Source organism: Poecilia mexicana, unplaced genomic scaffold (assembly GCF_051168715.1).
Source record: "Poecilia mexicana isolate PSO_F unplaced genomic scaffold, ASM5116871v1 scaffold_14, whole genome shotgun sequence".
NCBI classification, from domain to species: Eukaryota; Metazoa; Chordata; class Actinopteri; order Cyprinodontiformes; family Poeciliidae; genus Poecilia; species Poecilia mexicana.
This window is the reverse complement of record NW_028263383.1, coordinates 24,843,032-24,867,665: the sequence shown is the minus strand read 5'-3', so window position 1 is coordinate 24,867,665 and position 24,634 is coordinate 24,843,032. Positions and strand designations below refer to the sequence as shown.

At 39.8% G+C, this 24,634-nt stretch overlaps 1 protein-coding gene across 2 annotated transcripts; it reads left to right on the top strand.

Annotated features, from left to right (window-relative positions):
* Positions 1-676: 676 nt before the first annotated feature.
* LOC148155597 (uncharacterized) lies at positions 677-23,159 on the top strand. 2 transcript variants are annotated; one of them, XM_088012411.1, is made up of 10 exons: positions 677-1,152; positions 1,243-1,545; positions 16,310-16,357; positions 16,631-16,687; positions 16,808-16,843; positions 17,042-17,080; positions 20,024-20,071; positions 20,759-20,794; positions 21,469-21,510; positions 22,012-23,159. In XM_088012411.1, exons 1-10 carry the CDS (start codon positions 700-702, stop codon positions 22,054-22,056), a joined length of 1,107 nt encoding a protein of 368 aa, XP_087868537.1. In that variant the 5' UTR covers positions 677-699; the 3' UTR covers positions 22,057-23,159. The 2 variants fall into 2 exon arrangements, with proteins under 2 accessions (XP_087868537.1, XP_087868538.1); XM_088012412.1 differs by lacking the exon at positions 20,024-20,071.
* Positions 23,160-24,634: the final 1,475 nt, after the last annotated feature.

Sequence of the window (24,634 nt, the reverse complement as noted above, 5' to 3'; positions counted from 1 at the left end):
CAACAGGCCAATGAGAGTCAAAAAGCGGTGCTCAACAGTTGATATGCATTTGCATGGCTCCCAGCAACTTCATTTAAATACGAAAACCTCTGCTAGGCACAAGGGGAGGGGGGTGATAGGGGAACACGGACACACAGCGTTTTTGACCATTTTTGGCAGTGCTCTACCATTTTCCACTCTGACAAAAACCTCTTGCCGATAGCCCTTAATCTCCATGCGCACGGCAGAACTAGGTGTCAATTGCTGTCGAAAATCCCACTTTTCGTCCTGTGTTGGTGTGTTTAAAGTTATAATTTCAAAATTGGTAAAAGTATACTTTTAATATACTTCAAATGTATTTATAGGTAGTACACTTAATACTTAGTATACTTAAAGTGTACGTTCACAAATGTAAGTATGTTTGAAATATACTAAAGTATATTTTTTTTCACCTGGGAATCTCAAAGTTGATTGTGTTGGTTTTGAAGATCTAGTTGAACCTGTTTGTAGCCTTTCTTTGAAATGTCAAATGGTGCCACCAAGAAAGAGAAACAGCTGCACCCACGTAGTTTGCTGTCATAACACACTGATACCATCTGACAAGCGTGGTGATATTTAACCAGTAGGTGTGGTCAAGGCAGACTTTAGTTTCTGTTTCTCTGATGCTTTTACAAATATATGTCTGTGTGAGCAATAGCTTCCAGCAGTCTGTGTGTAAAGATGATCAAAAACTTTTTGACAGCTTCTTCTTTTGAGATTGCCACCTACGCTACGGTTATTGTGATTTTCACATACAATGCTTTATTTGATAGAGAAGTTGCCTGCACCTGCAAGAATCAGACTGATCACTGCTGGTTGTACATATTTATACCAGTATTTGTAATAATGTTAATGTTTCTATGGAAGGACAAGATCTTCATTAATATCAGATACATTTTGAAGAAGAAGAACCAGGAGTCTGGATGTAACCGGAATAGAGGATGTGTTATTATTCTTCAAGTGCTAAAAGCTTTAGTGATTAGTTTGCTGTGGGTCGTCTCTGTGTTAATGGATGGAGATTGGTACGCTTGCTGTAACAATGGCCTTTCTGGACCTCAGGATCAGATTCCCTGCAAGACAAGCAGAACCACAGAGGAGCAAATCATCATCGATAACTTGAAAAATAAGTCAAAGGTAAGTGGTAAGATGTATATGATTGTAAACTGTTAGCAGGTGCAACGTTTTTGGTGACTAACAACAAACATGCTCCACTCTTCCCTTCAGATTCGTGGGCTGTTTTTACTGCTGGCCCTCCTTTTTCTGGTGGTATCCTACTCTTTAGTAAGACAGAAGACCTTAAAGAAGACCTGCTGTGAGAAATTATGTGGCTTTGATGGAATTAGTCCCTATGAGCTGATCCTTTTACGAGAAGGAGAAGATATAGTAAAAGAGAAATTGGAGACAGAAGCCAAAAATGCTCTGTCCAAAAAACTAGATGATATACTAAAGCAAAATAGAAATAAATATATTACAGCTTCTGATGCTGCTGAAGATCTGATTGATAAATTGTGGCAACAACTAAACCAGGTAACTATGAAACATATGTAATTCTTATCCTGTCTGTGATGGGGAGTAGAAAAGTGGCAAATAACAAACCAAATCGTCACACCAGAGTCTGTTTATATCTTCATTATTTGAGCCAGTGTTGGAGGGTTATGGGCACACCTGCATTTTTACAAATCCTCAGAATTCTTACAGAACCCCCAGCTCTTGCAAGAGAGCAGGGCATATTTATACTCAAATATATCCATGTACGTGTATGTGGCATTCTCATCCAGTCCAGTTAATTTTTTGGTTGATGCAGATTGCTTTTTAGTGAACTCCTTTCAGAGTTTCCAGGAACTGTCTGCAGCTGCAACCTTTTAAGATTTGGCTAGATGTTTACACCTGTTTAGCAATTTATTATTTCCACATCTATGTGCAACACCAATGGTTAGGTGGACCTAGATTTATGTATTAATTTAACTTAATTAAAATTTTTATGCACAGATATGCTGTGATCCAATTGTTTTTCAATCTGTTTGTGATTGAGAAAAAAATAATCAATTAATATCACAGCATATCTCTGATATTAATACTAGTTAAAAAATCCAATTTGTTCCTGTACACCAAACCACTCATGTGCTCTATAAAGCAGCAATTAGTTTAGTTAGTAAGAAACAAATTTTCAAACTGGATGAGACAGTCTCTTAATTAACAAAAATAAATAAATAAAAATCAATTATTCTATCTACTTTAAGCCAAGGCTGAATTCTGATTGCTCCAGTTCCATTAATCCCCACATTGAAGTAAAATTATTTAGAATCTCAACACAATATTTCAATTTAGATCGGAATCATAATCACAATGGAAATTCATAGGACAGGTATTATTCTACCTGTCCTGTACCCTTCTTTAAACTCTTTAAAGATCACTTTCAATGAAAAAAAAAATCCTGTTTTGAGGATAAAACGAGAAAAAAATTTGAACAAGCCAGGATGTAAAATCAAGTCTGCTAAAGACAATTTCTCAGATTTCATTAATGTTAAATCAATCTTTTATGTGATTCCAAAGTGTTTATAACCAATCAAGACTTCTTGCCATAAGAATTTATAAAATCTGTAGTGTGCTCCAAGTAAATCTGTCCTGTTTTTTTCATCCCCATTCTAAAAGACTAACCTGAAAAATAAGAAAAAATTTACAAAAATTTTAGTTTCCAATTTCCATTATACCAAACAAATTTGAAACCATTATCAATGAAGAACATTTCTAGAGTTTCAAAAAAAGCAGATGCCACCCTGTTTGTTTTCAATGTTACCTGTAAAATATTGAGTAAAAAGCCTCCTATTGTACAAGCAGATGATTCTGCTTTAAAACTAATTTTGATGTTGAAGTATAATTTATGTAATCATAATTACATTAAAAATCTCTGGAGAATTTGTCAAAATAAATGTACGCAATGCTGGTATTGTCCCACATGTATAATAGTTCAAAGAATTCTTAAAACCACATGTTGAGATATTGACTCAACATAAGTCCCAAGGTCTTCATTTTATAAACACCAAAGAAACGTCCGAAGCCAACTAATTACTAGAATCATGACCACTGATTTTACTTTAATCAGAAGAAACAACTCAAGAAATTACTCAATTAATTTGACTAACCACAACTCATATTAGAATTTCCATGCATCTTTATTAAGCCAGCTAAAGCAGGGGGAAAATGACGAAGAGCTTCTAATATCAATGAAATAAAAATTTAATATAAAATCACATGCTATTTTCCTATCTTCAATCCCTATACTGTGTCATCGGTCCGAATGAGCGAGGCTTTGGGATGCATTTCAACTAATACCCAGATGGTGAATGATGTCGGCAACAGAAGGCTTTAATATCCTTGGTTCTGGACCTTGTCTCAGCATGGCAAAATCCTTTTCAGAATAGAAACAAAGTTGAACTGGTGGTTGTCTTCCAGTAACTCAGTTCCTTATCTCTCCATGGTCTTTGCTTATTCATCAAGTCTGCTGCAGCATTGTTGAGATCTTTTGGGTTGGTAGGAGTCGGACAGCTGTCGAAACAGAAACCCGGGTTGTGGACTAACAGAACCTGTTCCCTTCTCGAGCAGTGCAATGTCTTCACCTCCCCATGGTTTCAAGGCGCTGTCCTCTGTTGATTCTACATTTTCGTGTGGACTTCACTCGAGCACTGAGGAACAAAGAACTCCTGGTTCTTCTTTCTCGTGGTTTTTGTACTTTTTCCTTGGTTGGGTGTGTGCGCGTCTGTGGCTTGCACAACTTTTTCAAGTAACTACATGCTCAAAACCTATCCAGCTCAACTCAAAGGGGGAAGGAAACCCACAGCTCCTTTGTTCTATAGAACACAGATGTCATGTGCTTCAAAAAGCCATGTGCTCCACAGAACAAAGAACCTCATGTCTTACCCGTGACTGACAACACAAATCCAGCAGCAGAATATCCAACAAAAAACATTTCATAATTGTTCATAATATATTCTCATTCACTATCCACCAACACAACACACACAAGACAAACAAACCAACAAAAAGCATATAGCAGCCCAGATAGCACAGAACGATTGGATGCATTCACACTGCAGCCTGAAGTGACTCAATTCCGATTTTTTGGCAATTCCGATTATTTTGCCGGGGCCGTTCACACTGCCAGTAAATGCAACCTGTATGCGTTCTGCAGTGTGAAGGGGCAACGACCTGAAAGTGTCCCGCATGCGCAGTAGAGGGCGCAATAGCGTCAGCGTTCTCAGTGTTCTGCCAACTGCCATAAAAAGAAGAAGTAGTGCTCAGTGTTTGCGGAAGTAAACATTGAGGCCAACGGTGGAGCTTAGCTTATATATTTGGAGCTGTTGTCCGGCCGGAGCAGCATATTAACAACTTAATCCTCATATAGTCCATCATGGTTGTTGTTTTTCTTCTCACTTGCGTGTATCAGGACGCAGAACAGTGAGATTTGTTGAGAATCAGTGACGTTCAGTTCGGATGAATGCGGCCAGGACGTTCGGCCGCATTTGAATCTGATACGTGTCGGATATGGGTCACATTCGTAAAAGAATCCGACCTGTGCTGTTCACACTGCCATGAAAAGATCAGATACAGGTCGCATTACGTCAAAAAAATCGGAATTGAGTCACTTCAGGCTGCAGTGTGAACGCACCCATTGAAACAACATTGAATCAATGTTGAACGCTGACATTGAAACAACATTGAAAGTGGTCGGTCACTTGTATGTTGAATCAACGTTAGGGTTTCATATGAGGGGCCGTTTAGGACAAAATCTATGTTTTGTCTCACACACAAAAAAAACCTCACGCACACTCAAAAAATACTCAAATTGCGTATACACACTCAAATGTCACACACGCACACAAACGTTAACTTTGTCGCACACATGCACTACTAACAGCTCGCACACACACACACAATGTTTCTCTCACGCACACACATACAGTCCTAAGTCGTTTTTTTGTAAGTGTGAGAGAGAGACTCTTAATGTGTGAGAGGGACTCAAGTTTTTATATGTGTGAAAAACAGCTTACATTGATTGACCACAAGATTACTAGTTCTTCCCCAAACCTTATCCTCAAGGCAAACTGACCTGCGTGTTTTCAGTTCAGCAATTAAAATCATGTGTGCTGAATTAGGGAAATGCCTAAAACTTGCAGGGCAGTGTGCCTGGTGGACCGGTGTTGAAAAACACTGGATTCAATGTTGGCATTTCAATCAATGGATATCGACAATAAATCAACATTGATTCAATGACACATTTTCAAAGTTAGTTAATTGGCTAGAATTGAATGGTTGTTTGATGGAATTTTTATTAAGTAAAAAAATGTACAGAAAGGAATCACCACTCACTATCCTCTAGTGTTATTAAAAATGTGAGAACCCCCGCTCAGTAATAAAATGCTCTCACCCAGAGCTCTGATGAGGAGGAGAGGAGGGGAAGAAGGTGTGTGGCAAAACAGCTGACATTGATTCAACATTGATCAGATGTTGATCAGACCTCAGCATTTCAGTCATCAGATTTCAACCACAAAACAACATTGATTCAATGACCCTGTTTCAACACTTTGATTGGATGGTTGTTTGATGGTTGATCCACCATCATTTGTCGACTTCAACCAAAAATCAACGATTCTAACTATAATTCAACGTTGATTTAACATCCTGTGCTATCTGGGAGAGCTCTAACCACAGCTGCAGCAACACACATACTCAGACACACAACTCTATGGTCCCCTGTTAGATAAGTACATGAGTGCACAAATCCACAGGGCTGTCACTTTCTGTACTAAGACACATACATACATACACACACAAACCTGACACACAGGGGCGCCACTAGGAATCTTGGGCCCCCTGTCAAAAATTTGTTTGGGCCCCCCGCACAGCTGCTGTTACAATTTTTTGAGTCTATTTGACCCAAAAAAAGCGTCACAATTTTAAAGGCTTGGATCTGCCTTGCTTTCTTTGGTTCAATACTGATAATTAGCACAATATTTACTGCTCATGAATTTTACATGCAACAGTCGACATCCAGTATGCAAGTAGGTTGCTTAAATTTTTTCTATTAGTTTTAGATACTGAAATGTCTCCCCATGAGCAACAGTCAAAAGCTACGTGCAACTACACATAAAGCAACCCAGACTTCTCAAAATTGCTAGTAGTTGCATTTTATTCAAGCTGCAGTACATAACTTTAATGAAAAATATGTTTTCTCCATATTTGTTAAAGCTGTCACAATGTCATAGCAGTTTGTTATGAGACAGATAATCTGTGAAAACAATCAATCTCCTCCATCTCCTTCCTGAATTACTGGTTTTAAGAAATGCACCGTTCTGACCAAAATAACCAATCAGAACTAGTAGGACGCTTTTAGCACTGTCAATTAGCCTCATTGACTCACTGCTAAATGTGCTAATGGGGGAGAAACAACTTATTACAAGAAACCATTTATCTGCCATCATTGGTAGCCATGATAACTAAACTGATCATTCACAGTTTGAATCTGCACAGTTCTGTGCTATGTTAGCTGCAGCACGGCACAAGTCGAGGAGGAGGAAGGATGAGCAGCACCACATGAGATTGTGATTGACGGCACTAAAACTCTCCTGCCACTGACTGGTTGTTTCTAGAGAACCCTGTTAGAAGGCAGAGGAAATAGATTTTTCACAGATTACCTCTCATACCATACTGTCACAACATAATGACAGCTTTAAAAAAAAATATGTGAAACAAAATATTTATATAAAAGTGACATACTGCAGCTTTAAATTCACTCAGAAGAGAACAGGTCAGGAGGGATGTGGGTTAGAGCTACTGCTCACTCACTAATCTGTTAAGTGGTAAAAGGCACAGGAAACAAGGAAAATATATGAATATATTGGTAATTCTTTTTCCTTAATTCATTAAATGTTAGTGAAATGGAGGCAAACAGTAGTCTGTAGCTAAGCTAATTATGCTAAATGGTTGATAATCTCACAGTCTACCCACCTCTCTTGGAGAAAAACAACAGGGTTATAAATTAACACTCTTGCCTTTTTCTCTCTCTCTCTCTCTCTCCCTCTTTCTATTTTATTTTTGAAAACCTGATTTTATAACTTTTCTTAGTAGCATAGTAACTGCCACAGTCGCAGCTCTATTCAGCTGCAGCTTCTACTGACTATAGCTGCATATGTCACTGTTAAGTATGAGGGGCCATTTAGGACAAAATCTATGTTTTGTCTCTCACATACTACAAAAAACTCACGCACACTCAAAAAATACTCAAATTGCGTATACACACTACTAAAATGTCACACACGCATACAAATTTTATCTTTCTCGCACACATACACTGTACTAACAACTAGCGCACACACAGACATACACTGTACTAACACATCACACACGGACGCAAATGTTTGTTGCACACATACACTTTACTAACATGTCGCACACGCACACACTTTTTATCTTTCTTGCACACATACATTGTACTAGCTTGTCGCACACGCACACAAATTTTATCTTTCTCGCACACATACACTGTGCTCAGTGGCGCAAAAAGTGGGTATGCAGCGCATGCAACGCACAGGGGTGCTGCACCAGAGGGGGAATCAAAACCCTCGTCTGGAGGGGGCGGCGCGCCGATGATGCCTTCGCATACACTTCACTGCGCCCTTATGCTCCTTCACCTCGCGCACATGTAAATGTAAATGTAGCGAGTTTTACCTTTCACGTTTCTTCGTCTCGGGGGGGTAAACATACGGTCGCTCATATTGATAGATATGGGGGGAGAGCGCCGATTTATGTTTTCGCATCCACCTGAATAATATGTAGTTGCGCCCCTGACTGTGCTAACATCTCGCACACGCACACAAATTTTATCTTTCTCGTACACATACACTGTACTAACATCTCGCACATGCACACACAAAATACTAAAATTGTGCACATACGCATACAATATTTCTCTCTGCATACACAAATACTAAAATTGCACAGATACACTACTAAAATATCACACACGCAAACAATTTTTTTTTGTCTTAGTCACAAGACTAAGATTGCACATATAAACTAATAAAATATAGACTCATTATTTTGTATGAAACTCAGTTTTGTATGTGTGAGGGACATTTTTTGTATGTGTGAGAGGTGTCTCGGAAGAGGCGGGGCATAATTTGGAGATCAGATCGTGCATCCGTTATACCACAGTGAAGTTAGCTTCAAGTTAGATATTGGAGCTCCATGGTGCAAGTGGCGTTTAGCTCAAGTTAATCCGATTTATGAACGCTAATGTCGGCCAGCAATTCTCTACCGCTCCCTCCTCAAGGGCTCATCGGTTCACTTAGGGCTCTACTCCAAGCGGATCTTAGAACCGGCGTTATAGCCGGCATTAGAAACGGAGTGAACGGCCTTAGAACCGTGCGACAAAGATAAAATGTGTGTGCGTGTGCGACATGTTAGTACAGTGTATGTGTGCGAAAAAGATAACATTTGTGTGTGTGTGTGACATGTTAGTACAGTGTATGTGTGTGTGACATGTTAGTACAGTGTATGTGTGTGTGACAGTGTATGTGTCTGTGACATGTTAGTACAGTGTATGTGAATGTAAATGTGAATGTAGTACACTGTATGTGTACAGTGATTCTTGAGAATAGGGACAAAACAGGTCCTATGGATAAAGCATGAAATTTGAATAAAATATGCACAAAATATATTTTTTTCAAATATCTAACTAAACTAACCTGGGTCATGTGAGCACAACAATGTATATTTTTCTTTTTTTTGCTGAATATTTTTTTATTTTAAACATTGTAGTCAGTGGATGATGCCTGTAAAAGCCCTTGTCCAGGAGCAGAACTCAATACATTCTTATAGTTTAAAACAATTAAAGAAATACTAAAATTATATATTATGACAATTAAGTATAAGTAGTCATATAAATAATTATAAAAGTATCGATAAATTGAATTAAAAATAATTTTTAGATATTTTCCAACTCCGTTGAAATTTGTCCTTAGTTTTTGTCAACACCGTCAGAAATGAAAAGAATGTAAAAAAAATCAGGCATTATTGGGGGGCACCAGAACTTCTGAGGACCCCATGACGTTGTCTTTTCTCTTCCTTTGCTAGGAGGGCTAGTTAGCTCCGGTTAGCTTAAGTTATTCTTTAGTTTTTTCTTCTGTTTTATTCCTAAGTTGTTTGTCACAACCATGATGTGTCAACTCCATAACTGACAATTTACAAAACTTTGATGAAATTTTGCGAAATAAAAGCTTAATTTTGGTATAATGTAAAGATTTCATGGACCTAATAAGCTACAATATGGCCTCCTTCAGAATAACATCATATAAATTGAGGTAGTTTGGCATTTCGTCAACTCTGTCAGATGTCAACTCCGTCAGAGTTTTTCTGACTCTTTCAGTGAAATTGTTGTCAAATCTCACTTAATTGTGCAGCTAATTCATTTTAATGTATTTTACATAAATTGTTACTTCACATGTACCAAGTTTTTCATTTTACTCACTAGTTTGTCACCACCTTCAGTTCTGTGTCAACTCCGTCATGCACCGTCAACTCCATCAGATGGACTTTTTCTTGTTTTTTGTTTTAAATAATATTTTATTTATTGAGAAGCATTTGTCTGTAAATTGAGTAAAAATATCACTAATGGGGTATTTTAAAAATCATTTTAGATTTATTTTTGTCAGATGGTGATGACAAAGTTCTGGGTCAGGTCGATTAAAAATGTAATTTTTTTTAAAAAATTCGCAACTGGGAGCCTGTACCTTAGCATCTTCATATTTTCTAAACATTATTTGTCATATTTGCATACATAAGGTTGAGAAATAATAAAAAAAAAATATGGGAAAATTAAAACCCATTTTGTCCCTATTCTCAAGAATCAATGTGTGTGCGACAAATATAAAGCTAAAGCGGGCCAAACCTGGGCCACTATAACATTTTATGTGGCCCCATTCTAGACTAGGCATTATCTTTTAAGGGACGACACGAGACCTCCGTGGATTGTGGCACTGAGAGGGAAGCAAAGCAGAGCAAAGAGTTTGAACTGATAATGATATTGGTTAAATTTATTTCAGCTCTAGACTATTTAATATGTCATGAATTGCAGTTGTAGGTGGTGAGGTAGATGCGGTGGACCCAGGTAGTATTGAGAGAAATGATGATTTAATGACGATAAATACAAAGCACAGAGAAGTCCAGGCAGCACAGGTAAGCATACAGGCAATAAAACTAAACACTGAAAATAAGGCAATGACTCTAACATGAGACACACAGCGTAGACATGACAAGGATCCTTCAAGGAGCAGGGAACACAGGTGGGGTTAAATACACAAGGAAGGTAATCAGGGGAAACGAGGGACAACTGAGGACAATCAAGTGATAGACAGGACAACACAGAAACACAACTGAACACTGAAACCTAAATAAACACACAGAAAAACCAAATCCTCACATAATATCTAGGTGTTTTTATGGGAATGTGGATCTTTCAGATCAATTTAAGAAGCAATTTTAATCAAATTTCACATTTTATTGTGTCATGTAGCACAAGGCGTCGGTCTTTCTCTAGACTTGGTCTCATTTTAGGTGGTCTTGCCTACAACACTATGTCAGCCTAGGAGGAGAGACTGTAGTTGATAGTTGGAAAATAAAGCATCTACTGCTTTAGTGGGGCAGTGGATGAGCTGCAGTGATTCAATGAGAAGTCATGACAGTCTGACAAATTTTTCATTCATGAAAATTACCTGAAAAAATTGCTTTATCTGCTTTATTTTTGTTCTGTTGGGAGAATCAATCAATCGAACAAATTTTATTTGTATAGCACATTTCAGCAGCAAGGCATTTCAAAGTGCTTTACACAATTAAAGTAAAAACAGCATGTGACATTGGATAAACAGTGAGAAAGAAAAATCGATTTTGGAAAAAAATTAAAAAAGATAATTAAAACTGAAACAGTGAGAAAGAGAAATAAAAAGAAATTAAAAAGTTTAGATAAAAACATTAAAGATATTTTTTTTAAAAAGAAAGAAAAAAAAGGGTAAAAACATGAAATTCAAAAACTCACACTCTAATCCTAATTTAGCCATATGCAACTCTAAACAGGTGGGTTTTAAGTTGAGATTTAAAGGCACCCAGTGTTTCAGCTGTTTTACAGTTTTCCGGAAGTTTGTTCCAAATCTGTGGTGCATAGAAGCTGAATGCTGCTTCTCCTCGTTTGGTTCTGGTTCTGGGGATACAGAACAGACCAGAACCAGAAGATCTGAGGGGTCTAGGTGGTTGGTACAGCAATAACAGATCTTTAATGTATTGTGGTGCTAAAGTGTTCAGTGATTTATAAACTAACAACAGTATTTTAAAGTCTATTCTTTGAGCTACAGGGATCCAGTGTAGAGACTTTAAAACTGGTGTTATGTGCTCTATCTTCCTGGTTTTAGTGAGAATGCGAGCAGCAGCGTTCTGGATGAGCTGCAGCTGTTTGATTGATTTGTTAGTCAGACCTTTGAAGACGCTGTTGCAGTAATCAATGCGACTAAAGATAAATGCATGGATGAGTTTCTCTAGATCTCGCTGCGACATAAGTCCTCTAATCCTGGAGATGTTCTTCAGGTGATAGAAGGCCGACTTTGTGACTGTATTAATGTGGCTCTGAAGGTTCAGGTCAAAATCCATCACTACTCCCAGGTTTCTGGCTGATCGCTGATTTTCAGTTGTAATAACTGAAGCCGTGCATTGACTCTAGTTCGCTCCTCTTTAGGTCCAAAGATAATAACTTCAGTTTTGTTTCTGTTCAGCTGGAGAAAGTTTTGGCCCATCCACACATTTATCTGATCTAAGCATCTGTTCAGTGATTGGATGGGTTCAGAGTCACCTGGTGACATCGTGATGTAGAGCTGAGTATCATCCGCATAGTTATGGTAGCTGATCTTATTCCCTGTTATAACCTGAGCCAGTGGGAGCATATAAATATTGAAAAGAAGGGGTCCTAGGATTGAGCCTTGAGGTACCCCACATGTGACCTTTGACCTCTCTGATGAGAAGTTTCCAATTGAAACAAAGAAATCCCTGTTCTTTATGCAAGATTCAAACCAGTGGAGCACTGGACCGGAAAGTCCGACCCAACTCTCCAGTCGATTCAGTAAAATGTCGTGGTCAACAGTGTCGAAAGCTGCGCTGAGGTCCAACAGAACCAGCACTGTGGTTCTCCCACTGTCTGTATTTATATGGATGTCATTGAATACTTTTACAAGGGCCGTCTCCGTGCTGTGGTGAGCACGAAAACCAGACTGGAAGGAGTCAAAGTGATTCATTATTGTTAGTAAGTTATTTAATTGTTTAAAAACTGCTTTTTCAATAACTTTGCTGATGAATCGGAGGTTGGAGATCGGCCTGTAATTCTGCAGTAGTGATTTGTCCAGATTGTTCTTTTTTATCAGTGGTTTGATAACTGCTGTTTTCAAAGCCTGGGGGGAAACACCTGAAGAGAGCAATGAGATTACTATTTGGATCAGATCATTAGCAACAACAGGCAGGACTTTCTTAAAGAAATGTGTGGGTAGGACATCCAGACAGCAGGAACTGGAGCTTAATTGATTTATAATTTCTTCTATGGTTTTATAATGAAGTAATTGAAATTGGGTCATTGTTCCTGCATTTGTTTTGTTTGGGCACAGCATTGGTAATGGCTTTGGAGTGGATGTGCAGATTAATCCGCTGATCTTTTGAATTTTCTCTGAAAAGAAACTGGAAAACTTGTTGCAGGCGGCATTAGATTGAAGTTCAGGTGGCAGCATCACAGGAGGATTTGTGAGCCTGTCAACAGTAGCAAATAGAGCTCGAGCATTGTTAGTGTTTTTGTTTATGACATCTGCAAAGAAAGCCTCTCTTGCATGTTTTAATGTTGAGTGATAGTTACGTAGTCTTTCTTTGTAGATGTCATGATAAACGTGCAGTTGAGCTTTACGCCATTTCCGTTCGGCCCTACGGCAGAGTTGTCTTGCAGACTGAACTGTTTGTGCATTTCTCCATGGAGATTTCTTCCTACCAGTCACAGCCTTCACTTTAATGGGGGCAATGTAATCAATGATATCTGAAAGTTTGCACTGAAAATCATCGACCAACTTATCTACGTTATTATAGTTTAAGGGCGAGGAAGAAGAATAGATTTGATTAAATGTTTCTGCTGTGTTTTCTGTGAAAGTCCATTTTGTGATAGTGGCTTTTTGTACAAGTGGGTTAACGGATAAAGAACTGTCAAAGATAACAGCAAAGTGATCTGACAGGGCGACATCAGTTACAGAGACGTTGGAAATATTCACACCCTCACTGATAACCAGGTCCAGTGTGTGTCCATGAGTGTGTGTTGCTTGTTTGACATGTTGTGTTAAACCAAAACTCTCTAATATATTAGAGCTTTTTTGCCCCTCGGTCTTGGGGGTTGTCAACATGAATGTTGAAATCACCGACAATTATCAAACAATCGTAATCAATACATATGAGAGATAGAAGTTCATTCAAGTCCGTAAAGAAATTTTCCACATATGTTGGGGTTTTGTACAAAGTTAGTGTCAAAGTTTATTTGTGGCCTTTTACCTCAATTCCAAGATATTCAAAAGACATAAAATTACCTAAAGAGATTTTACAGTTCATGGTATTCTTAAATATTGAAGCCACGCCTCCTTCTTTTTTGTGTTTTCTATTCTCACTTAAAAAATTGTAGTTTGGGGGTGCTGATTCAATTAGTACGATTGCTTCATTATTGTCATTCAGCCATGTTTCTGTCAGAAATAAAACATCAATATTATGCTCGGTGATGAAGTCATTAATTAATAGAGCTTTAGCACAGAGAGATCTGGTATTTAAAAGAGCCAGTTTAATTGACTTGGAGGCTGAAAGTTCTTAAGTCTGAGGTTCCTTTAGGCAGGGGATCAGTCTGAGGTTTGAATTAAGGCCGCTGCTTTTTGTATTTCTATTTTTTGTAACTTTTCTTGTAGTGATCCAGACAGGTAATGTCCTGTTTTGCGGTGCTGGGGGGGCCAGACACATTCTGGAGGAAGACTGGTGTAAAGATAATGTCTGGACCCCGGTCTCAGACCTCAGAAATGCAGAGTGCTGGATCCTCTGGGAGGTCAGAGGCAGGTGGCTTAGATGAAGTGAGGTCTGCTATGTTTACGCTAGGGAGAGTCGTGCCGAGGCGAACCTGTTGATCTATACCATCCTGCTGGGAGGAGGAGGAGTCCGTCCATCTTCCTCTCTGACCCGGATGCTCCACCAGCATCTTCAGGCGGCTCAGGTGCAGCATCTCTTTAGTGATTGACTTCCTGGGAAACTCTGATCTTGTGAGTGAGTGTAGGAGCAGAGAGGGAGAGGGGAAGGAGGAGGGAGGGGGGAAAGATTAGAGAGGGGGGAAGGAAGAGGGAGGGGGGAAAGAGGAGGGGAACCAGTCGCTTTGTCCCCAGTCGATGTTTTATCACTGTGTTTTGGGACACTTTGCTTCTGATAAGCGGAGAGTACCATCCTAGTCAGACATCCTTGAGCCTGTTCTTCTGAAGCAATGATCACATTGTTGTTCTTGTTGATAAAATGAAAAAATGTTTGCAGTGAGCAGCCTTATCCCATGTTTGTTAAGATTGCGTCCTCCTCTTCCAAAGAGGTGAAAGCGCTGCCAATAGATCCAGAGGTTATCAATGAAGGTCACTGAGCTGGTAGAGCAGGTTTTAATCAGCCATTTGTTTATCATGTCCAGCCTGGAATGTTTTTTGTCTCCCCATTGAGGTGATGGAATTGGACCACTGAGAAATAACTTCATTTTTAATTTTCCCATAGTGTCCAGAAGAATATTAAAGTCCTTTTTCAGAGTCTCCGATTTTTGCTTTGCCAGATTGTTGGCTCCAACATGTACAACTAAAGTCTCAATATATGGCTGATCAGTGGTTAGAGAGAGCACTTTGCGAGTCAAATCAGATACAGTGTCACCAAGAAAGAAATCATTATCGTTTTCTTGGGATTGCAAACATGACTGACTCCATTTACTTCCTCATCTCCAACAATAAGCACTCTTGGCATACCTTTCGTTTCCTGGTGCTCACTTTGTCCTTCGGAGCTTTGGGGGGTGGATGCGTTGGTTTAGCCTCATTGTTGATGTATGAAGATGGGTTTTCACTCAGAGGCTCAGGTTGGAGTGCAAAAAATCTGTTTTTCAGTGGGATTTCCACGGAGTCAGAATATTTTGAGGCTTGGGCTGGTCACTTTGTTTGTCCTTGTGAGCGGAGTTGGTGTAGCCATTTTGGTTCCAGCTGCTTGTTTGCTATTCTTTGGCGGAGCAGGTGTCGAAGTTGAGGGTGGGTTTAGGCTCAAAGCCAGCCACTCTGCATCATTTTTGATGTTTAAAGCAGAAGTTTCTCCCAGATGCTCAGATTTCTCCCAACTCTGTGGAATTCCCACGGAGTCGGGATGTTTTGAGACTCGGGCTGGTTGTTTGTTTTTGGTCGCGGGGTTGGTGGAGCCGTTACGATTGCAGCTGCTTGTTTTGGTGGAGCAGGTGTTGAAGTTGCCAGGTGCAGGGTTCTCCTTGTTCTTATCGGATATTCCCGTTTCGGCGTGGCACCCTGAGCGTTCCAGGGTGAGCTGCTTGGTACAAGGCACACAGCCTCTCCATTGATTTGAGGAAGAGTTGTCTCATTTCCACATCCTCCAGCGTCCTCCAGCCGGTTGATCTTCTCTTCAATATCTTGAAGTCGTTGTATAATAACGCACACGCCCGTGGATTCACATTTTTTGCAGAACCACAGACCCACTTTTGGCACCTGAGTTATTCCATAGCAGGCTAGGTGCACTATGAGTGTGCAGCCATCACAGAAAATCAGTGGGTTTCCGTCCAGGCCGTTTTCGACCGAGCACACAGAGCAGCAATACATGTCCTTCAAGTTCTGATCTCTTGATAAAGGTTACTTTTCCACAAAAATAATAAAAATAAAAGTGAGAAAATCTCCCGGTCCTTAGGTTTGAAGTAATCCAGTTATGATGTCATTTATGTAAATATAACCATAAAAATTGTGACGGTAACACTTTATTTGAAGGGGGGTGAATAAGACTGTCATGACACTGTCATAAACATAACACTTGTCATGAACATAAATAAGCCTTCATGAATATTTATGACTGTTGTCATAAAGTTCATGTTCATGACAGGTGTTATGTGATGTTTATGACAGTGTCATGTCAGTCTTATTCACCTCCCTTCAAATAAAGTGTTACCATGTCTCCAAAGCTGCCAAAGAATGAAGAAGCAGGAAGTTCCCAAGATGAGCCAAGAGAGGTAAGTCTGTTTCCTGTCAAAACATAAGCCTTAGGACTTTAGTGGGGCATAATGATATTATTCATATTATTTTGAATATGAGAACTGTCATATTCAAAATATTTAAAGGTATTAATGCTTGAATATTAATGTTTATTAAATGCCCCCTTAAGACCATTGAGCAGGGGTGAATCCAGGAAGTTTTTAAAGAGGGCTGAAAGGTTTCTTTATTTGGGTCTTAATGCTGAACTGGTTCACCACCCCTGATCTATAGTATTTATTTATTGATTACAGCCTCCAAACTCAGACAAAACTGAGGTTCAAGTACTTTGGAAACACTCTTTGCCTAAAGTAAGTGCATTAATAACAGTAAGTCTGTCTGTCTTTCCATCCATTGTTCACAAGCAGAAAAACTAATATGAGTATATAAATGTGTTCCAGTTTTTATCTTAAACATATCATGTTTTCCAGGTCCAGCAGGTTGTTCTTCAGTTGGTTTCAAATCTGGTAAATCCATCAAATTTCCTACATTTCAACATTAGATTAACATTACACAATTCACGTATTTGGATTCAATCTACACTTTATTAAAGAACATGGATGAGCTGCAATGATTCAGTGAGAAGTCATGACTGACAAATTTTTCATTCATAAAACTTACCAGAAAAATTTGCTTTATCTGCTTTATTTGTGTTCTGTTGGGAGAATGAAGAAGCAGCAAGTCCCCAAGATGAGCCAAGAGAGGTAAATCTGTTTCTTGTCAAAACATGATCCATCCACTCATACAACATTGTGAAGATCAAAGAAGTCCAGAAAAACTGTTTATTATGTGTTTTATAGTACATGTCCTAATCAAAGATTCCATTAAAGTTCCTCAGTAAATCCAGATATAAAGTCAGAGCCATGAGAAGATTCTGCAAGGTTTCCTCCAGAAAACTTGCTCAGCCCAGTGGTTGGGCACTAGTCATTCATCAAACGGTCCATCATGTTTTTGAATTAAAAAATATTTAAAGTTGACAGGAAATGTTAAATATATTACTTATGTGTTATTGAAAAACTGGAAAATTAATACATGAATACGAACTATAAAATATTAAAAAATGCAAACATTTTAAAAAGACTTAAATAAATAAGCAATGCTAAACCTGGTGGCGGCACAAGTAAAGCCTGGTGGCCCTCCAGACTTATAATACACTGGAGGAAACCCTGTTCTGGGGTGTTAAAAAGGCTTAAATCAGTGTTTCTCAAACTTTTTCAGGCTGAGAACCACTTTACCCATTTAACACACAGTCACAGACCACTGAACCTGAAATTGCCCCACACATTAAAACATCATAATACCTGAAATGAAAATATTAGTCTCTTGACTTGCGTATTGTTGTTTTCTTTGTTCATCCTCATAAGAAGAGTTCTGCTGTACTGAGTTGGGGAAATGACACAATCAAGCAAAAATTTGAAAAAGGGATGCAAAGTTTTGGTATTAATTATCAACACAATGACAGCAAGATAACAAGGTCCAAAGGGATCACATTTCACAGGTCAGTAAAAAGTTTTAATTTGTGGAAGTCAGCAGAAAAACGACAAAGTAATTTGAGTCTCATTTTATTCTCAATGTCTTCCAACCAAAACCAAAATAGAAAGCAGGGCAACCGTTGGTGTCTTCTTCACCTCACCTTCTCCCCTTCACAATAACAGCATTAGGGAGCTTAATAAGTCGACCACCACGGCTTCTTTTAAGAGGAAGAGGGGTTGAAATTGAAAGAGACTCTCCAGATCGACTGCTACTGAACTGTCCACCTGAGGGGGACAAACCAGCTGTAAGGGAAGGACCCGGAAGAGTGGGTAAAGAAACTAGGGGACGACCACGGCAAGGTGGCTGAGCCAATTCAATTGGGTCCCCTGGTAACACATGAGCTGGCTTCAAACGGTCCACCGAAATACTTTCCTGATTACCCCCCCAACTCCACCAAAAAATCCATAGGTCCCCTCTCTAAAACACGGAATGGACCATCGTAAGGAGGCTGAAGTGGTGAGAGGTGTGAGTCATGGCGGATATATACATACTTTGGTACAAACACCTGTGGAAGGCAGTGATGTGCTGCCAACGGGGCAAAAGATTTTGGGGCCCAACGCAGACCCAACAAAACCCAAGGCAGGCAATTTGTCCAACTATTAACCACCAACGAGGCCCGCAATGCAGCCTTCATCATGCGGTGGAACCTCTCACAAAGACCATTGGCCTGCGGATGGTAGGCAGCAGTACGGTGGAGTTTAACCCCAAGACTCTCTGCCACTGCAGTCCACAACTCTGAAGTGAATTGGGGACCTCTGTTGGAGGTCAAGTCCAATGGCACACCAAACTGGGACACAGGAGGAGATAAATGCCCGAGTCACATTAACCACTTCGGTTGATGACAGCGGAACAGCCTCCGGCCACCGAGTAGTTCTGTCCACCATCGTCAGAAGATAGGTAAAACCTCTGGAAGGTGGAAGCGGCCCCACATGTGCATGGCCGAACATGTGCACGGCCACGCACATGTTCAAACTTCCGTTGTGAAACAGGAAAGTGCTCCAGTGGAGCCTTAGTGTACCGATGCATCTTGGCACGCTGGCAAGCCAAACAGGAAGTCATAAACTTTGCCCCTACCAGTTTAATGGAAGCTTTAACAGATTATTCTTGCCAGCTACATGTTGAATGACAGTGGTGAACTCTGAAATGGCAGACAAATGCCGTTTCTGCTGAGCTGAGCACGGTTCAGAAACATTTAAACTCTAGTAGTGTGGGGGTGGTAGCACAACTAATATAATTACGTCATTAAACAAGAATACCATAAAGTCTTTATTATTCACTATTAATTTTGCCGTTACTGGCAACGTAAAAGATAAATTATCATCTTCGATGTTATGGAGTGTTTTGCAGCAGGAGGGACTGGTGCTCTTCACAAAGCAATTAGCTTCATGAAGAACAGATTTGTAACCAGTGGCTCCTGTTGAAGGAGGAGCTGATGGCAGATCTGATATCTGACAGTGGTTGCGGTGTTAGAAGAACATCCTGCAATCAGTGGGTTGCTGGTTCGATTCCCGGCCTGTATGCCTCAGTGGTTGTATCCTTCACCTGCCTGGTCCACTGCTGACCTGTCAGCCAGACCTGTCAGTCTACTTTAGGGCAGCTGAGGCTACTATCAGTAGCTTCTGGATGAATGACTGAATCTAGTGGGAAGAGCTTTGGAGTCCTCTGGACTTGATAAATGCTATCCAAGTACAGGACATCTACCATGTTTGTATTTCAACATGGAGACCAAAGTCTGAATAATCAGATTCAAAACTAAAGAAATTGATGATTTAACTAACCTGCTGACATTCAAACCAGAAACTCCAAAACAGAAAATGGTTCACGTTTTAAAATCTGTTCCTCTATCTTTCAGGAACAAACTCACTATTTGGACTTTCTATGTTCTGCTTAGGGCTCAGGAACAAGTGAAGATCAAGACGGTCTATCAACAACTGATGAGATAAACTAACATCGAGACAAATATTTGAATAATCAGATTCAAAACTAAAGAAACTGATGATTTAACTAACCTGCTGACATTCAAACCAGAAACTCCAAAATGATTCATCTTTTGAACTTCGTCCTAACTTTCAGCAATAACCTCAACATTATTTGCCTTTCTTTGATCTGTTTAGGTTCCAAGGATGGGTAGAAACCAGAACAATCCTTCACCATCCGACCTAGTAAGCTAACAAAGAGACACCTCCTTGCATGAAGTCCCTGTTTACTTGAACTAGACACCAATAGGTTTCCTGATGTGGAGGCAGAAACTGAAGTACTCAGAAAAACCCCACACGAGCAGAGATCTGTGATTTGAACCATTAACCTTGTTGCTATAGCAACAGTTGCAACAGCCTCACCCTGCAGCCCCTCAACCAGTCCAGGTAATACAGCAGGTGCGCTACTGCCACCTGGTGGTCAGTGCTCTCCACCAGCAGCGTTTCCTTCCACTGGGAGATGAAACACACAGTCATGTTCCTGCAACAACCAGCATGAATCTCCAGTCTGTCTTGTCACCGACAGAGACACTTTTCTGTTCTCCAGAGGACTGTATTGAGTGACTCCAGCAGTTCTGCCCTTAAGGGGCCGTTGACTTTTGAACCTCCTGCTGAAGGGTCCAGGAGTGGTGTGGTTTGGCTTGGTTTGCTGCTTTCACAGTAGAAACAAACGGGGGAAACCAGGCTAAAGACTCCAAGCTGGGAAAAGGAAAAATATCAGACAGGGAGTTAATATGGAGCTATCTGTTAGCCAACATTCAGTCCAACAATTGAACCTTAACAAGGGCGACTGTTCCTCCCTCCATCAGCACCAAACCAATAGCAGCGCTCAAAGGGTTCACAGATTTTATCTGAAATATTTGTGTTTTTCAGGTCTATGACGATTCTATTCAGCCACTTTTATTTGAGGTAAGTTAATCAGTTCTTGCAATGTAATATTTTACACATCTCCACGTTTGGATTCATTTTGTCCGACTTCTTTTAGAGAACATGAACTTGTTTGTTCTGTCCAGTAAATCCTCAGTTGCTCTTCTCCATCCAGTCTATCCACAGCTCAAACTACTCCATCCTCTCCTGGTCTGAGCTCAACGTCTCAGTCCCGTTCTGCAGGATGAACTCATCCTCACCTCCATCATAGTGATGGACAGGAAGTCCTTCTGTCTGGTAGCAGGACATTTGGGTCCAAATTCCTGAGCAAAACGGTTCAGTTATCAGGAATTAATTCAAACTAATCAGCTGAGAAATCAGGAAGAGAGCTGTGGATGTGTGGTTTTCCCTGCAGCAGGAACCAGGAACTAAAGCTGCAGAACAGGACTGAGAAGTTCAGCTCAGCTCAGAAGGGATTCTTCTTTCTGAGCAGAAAAAAAAAAATATTTCTGTTGACCAATATGTTAATATTTTACATCCATCCACACATTGCATTATTACATAAAACACATTTTATGATTCATTCTGAGCTTTTTACTTTAACTTGAGAAAAGAAAAGCTCAATTGTTTCAGCGACATTAAACAACTTTTACATCTTTCACATTTATGAAATTCAACAGTAGATTTTCATTTCTGCTTTGCTTTTATTCTGTTAGGAGCACAACAATGAAAATGATTCCCGAGATGAACACAGAAAGGTAAATTTATCTGTGGGATGTGATGCTGAATTAAAACAATTCTAGAAATATAGATCTACATTGATCCCTGCAAAGCACCATAAATCCAAAAACAGCTTTTTGTCTTTTATATATTTCTAATATTTTGGAACATTGTGAAAGTGAAAGAATGACGTCCTGAAAATGTATTTAATTTGAACAGGTTGAGCAGATTCACATTGAACCTGTTCAACTAGTTAAAGGATATAATTAGTTCCTCACTACAATGAGGAACTGTGGTTCCTCTCAGTATCTCTAGCTGTAAAGTCAGAGCTGTAATCCAGAAGTTATGGAAACTTCTCAATTATTAAACAGATTCATGTTCCTGATTTCAGTCCAACAGAAACAGCTGATTGTTTTTAACTGTGAAACCAGACTAATATCATTTATCATCTATTTATGTTTAACTGTGACGTCACAGAAAAAAACTCAGCGTCTGATGTGTTTTTTGTTTTTTCTAAATGACGTTTTAATTTTTTTCAGAGGCAGCGACCTTCACGGAAAAAAAACAGTTGCAGTTTATCGTAAACCATCAGCAACATGTTTAACTTCTGTTCTCTGAGCTGATTGGAGTAAACTGATGGTTACTTCTTAGTCTGTCTGGGTTAGCGTTAGCATTACCCTTACCATTAACGTCATCATTAGGGCTAACGTCAGCGTTAGTTTTAAAGTTGGGGTTACATAAGTTAATATCAATTGTTTTCTTACATTTTGTTTGGGGGTTTTCTGGCCACATGTCCTACTTAAGACCTGAATTCTGACACTGTTGGCATAGTTCACAGGTGTCAAACTCTAGTCCTTGAGGGCCGCTGTCCTGCAACTTTTAGATGTGCCTCTGCTCCACCACACCTGAATAGAATAATTAGGTCATTTGCAGGACTCTGGATAACTTATCTACCCAAGGAGGTGACAATTAAGCCATTTCATTCCAGTGTTTTGTACCTGTGGCACATCTAAAAACTGCAGGACAGTGGACCTTGAGGACTGGAGTTTGACACCCCTGGGGTAGTTTATTCATGTGATCCTGAAGGCTGCTCAGACAGCTGAGGGGTGATGATGTTAACTGTCAATTTCATGTCCAAGTGACCTTTGACCTCCAGGTTATTGAGGAGTTTATAAATAATTCTGCAACAGCAGGAGCTTTAAACGATTTAAATCATTTTCTATAGAGTTACTGGATGGAAGTGGTTTGACTATTGATCTTTTGACCTTTTGACCTCAGGCTGTTTCCACATGTTGAAAAAACATTTGACCTGGTGTAGGATGCTCAGAGGGACACAGATCTGTCCTCACATGGACACCTCAGCATAATGCTTCCTTCACTGCTCTGGTTATTGAAATGATTTCAGTAATTCAGGAAAAGTTTTGTCTGATTTAATGAAAATATGATTATTTTTATCTGGTTTTTCTGTAAATTCATGCTTGGTGTTGATTGTAGGTTTCGGAGGAAAACATCAATATTATGAACATTTATTCTAAATGCTATAATTATTCAGTGAAGTTTTAATTCAGTCAAAGTGTTCATTACAGGACCTATTAATTATGATCTGAATATGATTGAGTTTTATTGTCGTCTTTTTTACATGTATATAAACATAAATCATTTACAATAAAGTTCAATATTTAATGTCTGTTTGCTTGTTGATTCTGATTAATAAAGAATAAAATACTGAGTTTGTTACTTTAGTCTGACTCTGATAGAAATATATATATTTATTTATAAAATCTATAATAAAACAAACTGATGGACAACATCATAGCTACATGGTTATTCACTAAAAACTAAAGTATTAATTTCAGTAAGTTAATCAGTAAATATTAGCAGAAATGAATGAATGACTGGCATGTTTGTTCCTCCAGCGCCCCCTGCTGGTCCAGGAGTAAATAACTGGTTTCACGTTTATAATTATTGGCCTAAAATGCTGCAACCTGCGTCAGACTGGCGACCAGTCCAGGGTGACCCCACCTCTCGCCCGGAACGTTAGCTGGAGGTGGGCAATGCGGCGACCTACTCGCTAATGAGGCAATGAAGCTTCAAACTGCTTCGCCACGTAGAGACCAAGCAGGCTGTGGATATAAGCAACACACCTCAGGTGTCATTGTCTCCCATCACTCCCAGATGGGGCCATCTCGTTGCAGAGAAACAAGCTCAGGGCTCCCGTTAGTCATTATCGTGAGTTAAAATTTTCACGAAAGTAAAATGTCTTTGTGGCGCATCTGTATCTTATTTTGAAGGGATATGTAAACGTTACCATAACGACCAGTCATAGAGCGTTTGGGCAGTGGTGGAGAGGAGATGAGTAGAGCTTGTGAGTCTTAAGTCTGGTTTAGACGGCAAGATTTAAGAATTTTCGGCCGATTCTCCAAACCTCTGTGATCACAGAGCTGATAAAAGTACAACAGGTTCGATTGGTTCGTGTCTTCAGCCACACGGCAGGAGCAGCACCAGTGGCGCAACTGCACATTATTCAGGTGGATGCGAAAACATAAATCGTGGAAGGTAATGGCAATGAATCCAGTTTGTTTCGTAAAACAGTTGAAACAAGTTCACACAGCACAGGACTTAAGGAGCGAGAGTTTAATCCAATAGAAGACAACGCATAAAATTACAACAGAAACTGCAGAACAACGGAGACATACATTCGTTTACCTGGCATAAATGGAAAGAAGAAGAAAGGAAAGAAAAGCAAATACGTGCAAAGACGTCTTTGGAGAATTGCAAGAGCAAATCTGATTTGTTACTCTATGTCAGTGGTTCCCAAACTTTTTCTTCTTCGCCCCCCCAGTGGTTTCCAGAGAGACAGCAGGCGCAAATCGTGACACCGCACCTACTAATGGCACTTCCGGTGGCAGGTGTGACACCTGTCACAAGTGCCACTGCTTTCGGGACTAGCTGCCAGTGCTGCCACTGCGTTCGGCTGACTTCGGCTGACCTCGGCACCTCGTACTGGCACTTCCGCTGACACCTGCCATTAGTGCCACTGCGTTCGGCTGACTTCGGCTGACCTCGGCACCTCTTACTGGCACTTCCGCTGACACCTGCCATTAGTGCCACTGTTTTCGGAACTAGCTGTCAGTGTTGCCACTGCATTCGGCTGACTTCGGC

What these genes read in the sequence shown, in the direction of transcription:
- LOC148155597 (XM_088012411.1), top strand. Translation starts at nt 700, where the DNA reads ATGATCAAAAACTTTTTGACAGCTTCTTCTTTTGAGATTGCCACCTAC. An exon ending in CCCAAGATGAGCCAAGAGAG is followed by an intron (nt 16,358 to 16,630) that starts GTAAGTCTGTTT and finishes TATTGATTACAG; the next exon opens with CCTCCAAACTCAGACAAAAC. An exon ending in CCCGAGATGAACACAGAAAG is followed by an intron (nt 21,511 to 22,011) that starts GTAAATTTATCT and finishes AATTTTTTTCAG; the next exon opens with AGGCAGCGACCTTCACGGAA.